This window comes from Vanessa tameamea, chromosome 16 (assembly GCF_037043105.1).
Source record: "Vanessa tameamea isolate UH-Manoa-2023 chromosome 16, ilVanTame1 primary haplotype, whole genome shotgun sequence".
Taxonomy (NCBI): domain Eukaryota; kingdom Metazoa; phylum Arthropoda; class Insecta; order Lepidoptera; family Nymphalidae; genus Vanessa; species Vanessa tameamea.
Window position 1 is genome coordinate 6,991,686 of NC_087324.1, and position 10,793 is coordinate 7,002,478.

The following is a 10,793-nucleotide window of genomic DNA, read 5'->3' on the forward strand; positions in this document are numbered from 1 at the left end:
AAATTGTGCATAGGATACATTATAAATACATATAAACTATAAGAAGTGATTGAGACTGATTTAGCTGAAATTGTGCAAGAAATGTTTTCGAGGTTCCCATTCGTTATCGCATTCTGGATTAATTCAGGCAATGAACACCAATATAATACTATTTCCATTTCTTTATTTTCTCGATGACAGCTCCTGTGAAAACTCGAACGAGCGTCTTTTTTACATTATCTATGCATTATTATAAAAAAAATATGACGTTTCACACGTACAAGGTTATACCAGAGTTGGAGAAACTGATAGGGATGGAGTTATATAGCTGATGGAGCTATATAGATAAACGTGACACGATAACAGACCCGATATTTTTTACAAAATGTAAGAAACAAAACTACTGCCGGATACTTTGTACAAATTTATTAAGTAATATTATATTTCATTACAAGATGTTACACGTATTCATTCTTTTTTTTTATGTTAGAGGTGGCAAAATTATTATTTCTTGATTGATAATACCAACTTCTTTAAAATTTTCGAAGCTGTTGTAAAATAAGTAGGTATAGACTATAGGTAGGTACTCGACAATGAAAAGAAATAATTATAACGACAGGTAATCTTTATTTATTTATTTTAATCAAAATCTGATGAATCGTCACTGTCACTCGATGAGCTCTCCCCAACATTTATTATAAGTAAACATATTTGAATATTTTTATTGTCTTTGTTTAAAATATAATAAATATATGCTATCGAAATCATTACTTATTTGGTCACAACACTACAACTATCAAATTAGAACTGGCATTGAGAAAATAAAGAAATGGAAATAGTATAGTTTTTAAATAATATTTGAAATTGATTGTCAAATATAATAAATGAGTACGTATTCATAAACGATGTATTTCAGAAACCAGTATATTAGTGATTAAATGAAATTTAGCTGTTGAACATTAATTTCTATACCACAACCGATCGTCATGAAAATTTCTTTAACATCTGCAAGATTTTGCTAATAAGCTATCTTCGTACATTACATTACAATACATTTAAATATATATATACATTATATATAGCCTACCTTAAAAGCCTCACAGAATCTGTGTCTTAGTCTTAATTTAGAAACAATTGCCGTAAATTTGGGTAACATTTTTTATAACCTCTATTTTCAAAAGTTATGTTATAACTCTTGAAAATAGAGGTGTTAAAAATATATTTTTTGATACTCTGTTCCACACAGGTAATAAGATAAGAAGATTTCACACATAATAATAGATGTCAATAAAGGTTTTCTAGGCAAAGCCATGCACGCCGATTATGTACTAAAATATTCAACACGGGGTTTCGAATTGATAGCTAGCCCAAGTTGGTATAAATGGTAATCTATTGTCCCATGGTATAGACTTATTACCTTAAGATTGCATTCACTATGCAATTGGATGGTTTTAAAGTTTATTATTCATGATTAGTATCAATTATTTATACTTTACGTAGATATAACAAAAGCGTATAATAATGTACTTAGATAAAGATAGTTTATTACAGAATCGGGTGTACTCCAGGGATAGCAATTTGTTCTTGTTTTTATTATTCAAAGATTCTTTTTTGAATGGTTGAGATCTGCTATATTGTTACACCTACGAGTCTAAATTGTTAGAAAAGTAGACGAAATTCTTACTGTCAAGTTAATAATATCATATGATGGCATAGAGCCATCTTCGTCTCCAATTTGTTGACAAAAGAAAAAGTATTTTATTCTCACCATGGTCGAAACCATCTTATATGGAATGAATACCTCGCAGAAGGAGGCCACCACTCTCTCTTATCTCTCGCGTGATATATACCGCATGGAACAGTGATATATATGCTTAAATAATTAACAAGCAGATCTGCGCAAAATGGTTAATCTATCTTAGCCTTACCACCGGAACAAAACCCTACCACCCGGACAAACCTATTACCTGGCTTCAGTTAATTCGAAAAGCAAAATAAATTAATAAAATATCGATTCGATTTTCTATAAACAAAGCGAATTCTGAGATTGAATTACAATTTTAACTAGAGTGTGGTGGTCAAAATAAGTGCTATAGGTATGCACTTAACTGCATGGATCCATTCCATTCCTTAAGAAAATTATTAAACTTGAGCGCAAAAATTTTATGAGAATCTACGTACTGGCAACTTTTATTATCGAAAGATTTTCATAAATAATCAGTAGAATAAAGTTGTGTTGTTACATGATAGGACGTAAATTAACGTATGCCACTTATTAGTTACCTTTACTTAAAATACCACCAAGCATTATACCAGTCGAGCAGCGATTCATCAGGAAATCAGGTGGCACTGATATGTTATACAGAATTTAAAGTTATAAGGCTATTCTATAAAATACTTAATATTGCTCATTAATATATATTTCTGAAATATTTTGTTACATAACTCTATCAGATGGATTTCAGTAAATTTTGCTGGTATTATTTGTTATTTCATCCATTTTCCATATTGGAAATCACCATTTACTATGTATATATAAAAAAATAGTAACAGCATTATATTATTATTTTAAGGTTGTTAAATTTATTCTAATAAAAGTTAAAAATGCAATAAACATAATGTATTTATATCTGTAAAAACATGACGAATCATTTATGAATCGTCATTTTAAATTCGTTATTGCTTTTAATCTCCTCGAAAAAAATATTAACTGGTTTTGGTAATGGATTTTTTAATTTACTGTCTTTTTTAAATATTCTTCCTCGCTTCTCTGACTGTACCTCTAAATGAAGGCGAAAGAGCACTAATAAGTTTAGTTACTACTACTATATATATGTAGTTAATATATGTAGGTAGTAATTATACGATAAGGAAAGATGAGTGCTCTTTTGCCTTAATTCCGACTGAATTCGTTGATTTTTTTTACAAAATAGGTAGGTAGAAAATCTTTATGGTAATTGGTATTCTATATGGTATGTACCATTTAAAACAAATTATGACAGTAGGAATATGTTAGAATTTTATAATAGCAAATTATTTATTTATTGCTTATAAAATATTGTATATTTAAATTAAATTTTAAATAAAACCATTATCTGGCAACTATATTGTCGTCAATATTTGTTGACCAGCGACACTGCCTGCGATAGAGACAGTCTAAAATGTCATCTGATTCTGTTTTGTACATATAATTTTAATAGGTAATAAGTGTCTGTGTTTCAAACTCGTTTCTTTAAAAGTGTCTTTATAAAATATTGTGTTATTTAAAATATATGTTGATTATATTCATCGAATTTATGTATAATAATATTGTTTGACGTGGTAAGTATTTTTATTTAACAGTTTTCTAACATTATCCTTCGTTAAATGCACAAAAATTGCACGTCCATCTCATAATTCCTCTCTTGCATGCAGCCTTAATTTGAAAAGGACATGGATTCTAGACCAGGTTTGTTTAACATAACTTGCAGTACCCTGTGTACCTGATCACACCTTTGATCAATTTTATAATTATTTAAAAATAAATGACGTTTTAAGTTAATGTTGATAATATTTGTTTAGTAATTAGCAATTCCTACAACTAACCCACTACATTAAAAATGTATGAGACAATTTTTAAATTTAGATTTTACAGCTCTTTTACCAACTTTAAGAATGATTTTATTTTTATGTATTGTTTTTTAATCGCTACAGATACATTTAATGAGTCTGTTTCATCAATATTAGAACGTAAAGTTCGAGGGTGGCTAAGTGGAGTAATAGACGATATGAGACGCAGCAGTCCAGTTCAGCAATGGCTAGATTCCCTGCCAGCTGATTCAGAGACTCCAAACCAAAGTGATCCTGAAATTGTTGTAGACCATGACTCTAATGCCCAAGAACTAGTACAAGATTTAGACACAAAGTCTGATGAAAATAAAGCAGATGATTCTATAACAGAAAATACAGTAATAGAAACCAATCAAGAAATTATACATGATGACAAAAATTTAGATGTTCCTGGCCAAAGAGATGGATGGAAGCGGAAATCTTTGGAGAGTGGGACCCTTACAAGTAATCCACAATTAAGAAATGTTAAAAAGAAACTGCAAAGAGACCACTCAGTACAATCAGAAGGTTACACACGTAGATTTAAAAACCCATTATTTAGAGATCATTCACTACAGGTATATGATTAATACTTTATGTAATATACTTACAAAGTTCACTTAAATAATAATGGTATAATATTTATTACAGTCAGATGCTAGTGGATCAAGTGGCAGTTCAGTCTTAAATGTTTTGGGGGCTAGGAAAGTAGATGCTGAATCAGTACTACTAGCACTCGGATTTGGACCAAGTGAAAAACAACAGAAATTACAAAGAATACCAGATAGATTTTTAGTGCCATCAAAAGTAAGCATATACCAAATATTATTATTTGAAACAAAGTTCTCCATGTATTAAATTTATATTCAATTTATAAACAAAATTTCATGTACCTTTATTATAAATATAATTGACAGTTAACATTTGGATTTCTAATATCTAGCTGTTGTTTTTATCATCCACTTGCCCTTTTCCCATTAATTTGGGTCCTGTGCAGTGTGTGCTATGTTGTCTCTGATTATATCTTACTTCCTTCACAAATATGTCATCAAGTTTTTATTTCAGCTTCCTATAATATGCATAAATCCACATGCATACATGTACAAATTGTAATCATTGGGAACATAACAGATGTTCTGCCACAAGAGTTATTTTTATTCTTCCTATTGTATTCTCATTTCACATATGTCAACATTGAAAAAAAGTAAATGGTCACAGCATGAAAGCATCTGTAAGTCTGTGGGGAAAAGGTTTGCAGGTTGCATGTTCTAATACGTAACCCAACACTCCAAACCATTAAACACAAAGGATCTACAGCTTTATGTATTTTTTCCTTTAGTGTGTGATCATTACTTGGTGTATTGTTTTTAATATTATAGGTTTTTTAAACCTTAATCTAAATTAAAATACAATTTTTTTCAGCTTAAAGGTATAAGTACAGATAAGTTTATCAAAGATGAGCAACATTCAATGCGAATGCATGATTGTGGAGTCTTTGGGTACAGAGGTCTTACAGGTTAGTCGTAAATTGTTATCATAGTATTTCTATGTTTACTAACAAATTGATAAATAATCATAATATAATAATAAAACATGCCATACTAATTTGGTTGTACAGTGTGACTTATCTTTGGAAAGGATATATTAATTTAGTACATAATTTTTTCCTTATTTACTACATACTTTTGTTTAACATAATGTGACATTATTTGCAATAGGTAATAATATTCAGTAATAAGGAAGGAGGAAAATGTAATTCTAAATGCTCAAATATAACTCGGTTGAAGCAAGATCAGATAAGTGTTTGTAGTCATTTATAGTTGAAAACCAAGGTCTATGTATAGTTTCTAATTTAAATAAATTCAAAAAATACATACATTAGATTATCATTTGTTGCTTTTAACTGAATAAAGACTCAATATTAAATAATTGTAACATTATGTTAAATAAACAATATTTTAAGTAATAGTTTATTTGCTTTTGGTGTCATAATATTTATTATTAATACCAAGTTGATTTATTTACAAAAACATTGAGCTAATGACGATATTATCTATATAAGTAATAATATTTTATAATTGCATAATGTGCATTAACCACTAACAGAACACTGTACACCTGTTTGCCGCTTTATGAAACCTTTACCATCGAGGTGTAATAGATCATATCAACTTCCAGAGATCGAAGTCCAGTAAGTACTGATGTTGTTTAGCTTATTGTGATATTAATTAAAAGATTATGTCTGTAGCTTATTTGCATATTTTGTATTGATTATTTTTTTAATTAACAGGACAAAATAACTTTTTATCCTTCTTATCTCAACATGCTAAAAAGAGATAGCAATCTTTTTTAATTTGTCATAATATATTAGTTTAGAAATTGTGTACACAGAATCTCCAATAAATATAATATAGAACTGTTTTAAAAAATATATATATATTTTGCCTCTTTAAAGATTATATAACAATTACCCTAAAATAAAATAAGTAACAAAAATTAAGTCAAGATTTTAAATCGATTTCAAATATATTTCAAACATTTAGCTTTGGCTTACTAACCGGTTTGGCAATCACTGGTATTATTTAATACTTTCGCGTATTTATATTAACGGGTAAATGGTAATGGTAATATATAAATAGGTACAATTTAATACTTAATTGATATTATACATACTATGTTCAAGTATTATGTAATTTTCCATGACAGAAAATATAACAACGATTTCCGTTAATACACGGATTAACGATAATCGTCGACCGAAAGATGGGAAGTAAAATTTGTTTTCTCTTATGGAGTCGCGTCGAATTTTCAAAACAGCTGTTTATTTTAATAAGAAATATGCAAGCACAATCGATGGAAGACATTAAAAAATTACTGCTATTCATTGTACCAACTTTCAGTTTCGAGCTTGTGAATTTAACATGTTTAAAATATTTTGTTTCAATATCCATTAATCCCTTCAAGAAAATATAAACGCACGCGTAATGTTAAATAAAATAATTACAGGGAATCCTCATGTTCCACCGTCGACAATTGTAGCTAAAATAATGGATTGTATCCTTCAAGACGACGTATGTCGCGAGGAGGCGTTGATGAAAACGCGCCATTCCATTGCGGACCTGCGCAACCCGGCCGCGATACACGCTCATCTGACATCTCGACTAAGGAGTACTTGACTTGTGCTATCCTTCAGTCGTGTAGATTGTGTTTGTAATATCCGTGTGTTGGTTCTGTTTAAGCAGAAGCTAGTTCCGATAGAGCAAATATAATTCACATTAGTTTCGGAGGAGTATAATTACTTTCTTTTATGTATTGATTTTTGATATTAATTAACAGTCAAAAGGTACAATTCGAAGGCAAGGAAAATTTCTTCATAAAACTAAATTATTCTATTTAAAGTAGGCTTATTTTAAAACGAATAAAATCGATTTAACTTTTATGATTATTAAAATTAAATAAAAACTCAGGTTTGAAAATTTCGCCCGCGTCATTTAGAGGATTATTACTCTGTAAACTGAATGTAAAGGAGAGAGATAGATAACGCGAGTTCAATTTACGCGCTACAAAATTCGATCCGTTCTTAATCTCCTTCGCTACTGCGAATTAATTTACTAATAAAAATTATAGAAAAAAATCTCATTTCTCTATAGTGAACTATTAAAATTCCAGCTGAGTGACGAGACGTGGTTGTGAGAAGAAAGGTTAGTTGTGTAAATATAATATGCTTTAATGTATCGTATTAAATAGTAATTATGAAAGCAAGTAAACTCTGCTCGATGAATTGTCCATTGCATCTTTGGCTTAGAACAAGAAATATGTGATGATTTGTTGATACGCAATGTAATAAAACGCAATCTATAGTCATATGTGCAAATAGGCGGTTTGATTATCTTAAATCAATGAGTGATCGACATTCGAATTTAATATTGCCATAGTAATCCATTGATGTTTCTGATCTATGGATAAATATTGTTATTGTTTAATAATTTTGTAAAATTGCCCATGAAATTAAAAATAAACAATCGACGGAACTGTATACGACGAGATATAATAATTTATAAGACTTTTTATAGTTCTTTCTTAAAATTATCTTTTTAAATTTCTAATCTTTCTTATGACGCTGGTGAAATTGACTTAGAAAACTGACTTTACAAAAACTCAAGACGATTAATAAACGTAAATAATATACTGCTAACCTTTTATCAAATAATATTGTTATTAGAGTAAATTAATTATACTTAATGGTATTGACTTAAAAAAGCAATATATGATACTTATTATACAAATCGGAATAATTAAATAAATAAAATCATATTAATAAAGTATGACGAATGCACAATTTTATTTGAAATTTAATATTATATTTTACATATTTGTACTTTATTCTAGTAAAACAAATTAATTATATATGTATAATAAAATGCAAAGATACATTTAGTACAACCCGTGGCATTAAAGAAACTAATAAAAAAATGGCGATTTCATTTTAAAGATAGTATAATCAAAAAAAATTAAAAGTTACAATTGAAGTATAAAGACGTTTCTATTAATTACTTGCGGCCATTTATGCGAGTTTTTAATAATGTGCAATAAAAATAGAAATCTTTAACAGAATTTAAGAAAATTCTAATAAATACGTTCAAACTGTTTGCGTCAAGATGAATTCAGACTGAATAGTTGAGTTAAATACTGATAATTGATATGTATGTAGTAACATAGCACTTGAGTATAGACAGGGATATCGTAGGGGTGAGAGCGAGTTATAAGTCCCGCTAGTTTTATTGTTTTCATTAATGTCACGTGTACATGGTAGTAGTAATTATATCAATATACTTAATTAAGGAGGGTACTCACTAAAGGAATTTGTGTGTAATATAATATAACAAATTACCTGAGTGTATCGCGATTTTTATTTTATACCGATAATAGAGCCCAAGTGCGTGACTTCGCGTTTAAAGCGCGCAAAAGGAAGGCCTCTGCTTGAGACAAGAACGCCTCTGGCAAAATTGAATTTGGCGTCCCTATTGGTAATGTACGAGCGAAACAAATCCATTACTTAGAGTTCGACAGAAATGTTGTGTATGTGTAATCACCCTATCGAAATGAAGTGCACATTTTATTTGATTTGTACGAGCATAATATTTTATTTGCGAGTCGCAGCGGCCTGGTGGCCGATGGTCTGTAAAGCGTTCCACCCATTATAGAACTGGCCATCCCCTAGCTACTACTACATTACTATGGCAAAATGTGTCTTAAAAATAAAATCAAACGATCATAAACTGTTACATTACATGCAAACTACTCATGGTGAGTGTCCCCTTTTATTTAATATAAGGTATGAAAAGACATGATGTAGTTCCTAAATCGTTAATACATATCTGTAATTTAGCAATGATTACATCAGAATTATACAATTTAATCATTGATTACTATTAATAGACTAGTTACTTATGTGAGCATAATTTACAAGAAAGTTAATATTTTACGTATTATTATTATTATTTTATGATAAAAGATAATATATAATACTTTTATTACATAAGTAGTCGTTTAAATTTTGAAGGAAATTAATACAGATTAGTACATAATATAGAATTACATTTTTATATGCTTTCTTTTTATGATTAAAATAAAAAAGTGAGTTTTAGGTTAATAAAAATGTTTGTTAGTTTATAGTTTATGAAGTTAAAAAACAATCGTAATTATCAACGTTATCCATGTATATGTCCAATTAAAATTTTATAAAAAAATATGTACCTAGTATAATTAGTACTAGCCAGAAATACCTGTTTTTGACAAAGACTACTAAGAGTACTTATTCAAGTGACTTAAAATAATCCTTAAAAGTGACTTAAAACTATTCATGTTTAAATTTGTAATCTGTGTTTGAAAGTACTACATAAAACAAAACTGACATCCATAGCAGTTATAAAACGACAGTATAATTGTTTGATACGAATAATATAATAGACTGATATTAAAAAAATACATTATACAATTTTTATTGAACTGAACTGAAAAAACTTAAAAAAATATATTGGACCCAAACCAGGGAATAACGACATACATAGCTACATATGTTTTTTTTTTTTCAAGTCATATTTCTATCCAATTTAACAGTATAATAGTTTGTAGTTTAAATATAAATGTACGTCTTGTTGAGCCTTAAGAGTTTTATGTTGATTTGTAAATAATAATAAAAAATATATTCAAGATTTACTAATATCCATTTAAAAATTTTAATATTCTCTACAGTTTATAACGGATATTTGGCTGTGCTTAGTAAAAGTCATTTCTAATGATTACTAAATGTATGTAGGTAGGTGTATTATTAATTATGTTATTGTATAAGTTTTATAATTCTTTAACATGTCTTTTAGCATTTTCAGTTATATTCTAAATCTTCTCTAGTTATTTTTGATTCTTAATCTTTTCTTCAATTGGAATAAATAAATAACAATTTATTATTTAAATATATTTCTAATGAAACTTGTATTAACTTATATGTTTGTAAAGACTATAATACAAAGCCCGCCCGAGAAATTTTCTGTGTATTAGGGCTAGGGTTTCATATTTTTTTTATTTTTTTATTTAGATGTTTTGAAATGAAGTAGTTCTTTAATTAAATTCTATTGACAGTGATCTTGGGTTGATTAGCTATTTTTTCTCTACTATCGAAATAAGCATATAATTTTACTTTAAAATTAACAATTTAGTTGCGCCCATTCAATATAGTCTGGGTCAGTTTTCAATAATTCACAATCCTATCTAACCTCACCTGTGCCTTACCTACTTGTAATATCATAGTGAATTTGCCTAATATGTTTTGAAATAGTAAACAATGCATTTATTTTTCGTCTATGATATGATTAAAGAATGAATTAAATAAAAAATTATTAAAAAATATAAACTTAAATATTTTATTATAATTGAATATAATTGCATCCTTCAAAAAAAATTTTTTTTTAATACTATCTGATTTTTCTTTGGTTAGGCAAATTTTACTGTGTTTTAATAAAACTTAGATATCTTACTATATCCATGGAATACTAGTTTTAGATACTTAACGGTTTTTGCTCATTTTTCTTAATTAAAATTGTACTTTAAAATAAAGTTTTGTAGTAATGATTATTATTGTATGAATAAAAATGATGTATGTTGTGAGATATGAAATATATTCCTTTACTCGAATAATGTTTTTATTTCTATTTAAATTATCCATTATA

At 28.2% G+C, this 10,793-nt stretch overlaps 1 protein-coding gene across 3 annotated transcripts; it reads left to right on the top strand.

Annotated features, from left to right (window-relative positions):
* Positions 1-3,112: 3,112 nt before the first annotated feature.
* LOC113402994 (uncharacterized) lies at positions 3,113-10,460 on the top strand. Of its 3 annotated transcripts, XM_064217312.1 has the most exons (6): positions 3,315-3,427; positions 3,673-4,145; positions 4,219-4,374; positions 4,990-5,083; positions 5,674-5,758; positions 6,574-10,460. In XM_064217312.1, exons 1-6 carry the CDS (start codon positions 3,412-3,414, stop codon positions 6,608-6,610), a joined length of 861 nt encoding a protein of 286 aa, XP_064073382.1. In that variant the 5' UTR covers positions 3,315-3,411; the 3' UTR covers positions 6,611-10,460. The 3 variants fall into 3 exon arrangements, with proteins under 3 accessions (XP_026499184.1, XP_064073382.1, XP_064073381.1); XM_026643399.2 differs by lacking the exons at positions 3,315-3,427; positions 5,674-5,758 and adding an exon at positions 3,113-3,300; XM_064217311.1 differs by lacking the exon at positions 5,674-5,758 and having other exon boundaries at positions 3,317-3,427.
* Positions 10,461-10,793: the final 333 nt, after the last annotated feature.

Coding starts and splice junctions, on each gene's coding strand:
- LOC113402994 (XM_064217311.1), top strand. Junction 4,375..4,989: donor GATTTTTAGTGCCATCAAAA/GTAAGCATATAC, acceptor AATTTTTTTCAG/CTTAAAGGTATAAGTACAGA. Junction 5,084..6,573: donor TGGGTACAGAGGTCTTACAG/GTTAGTCGTAAA, acceptor AAATAATTACAG/GGAATCCTCATGTTCCACCG.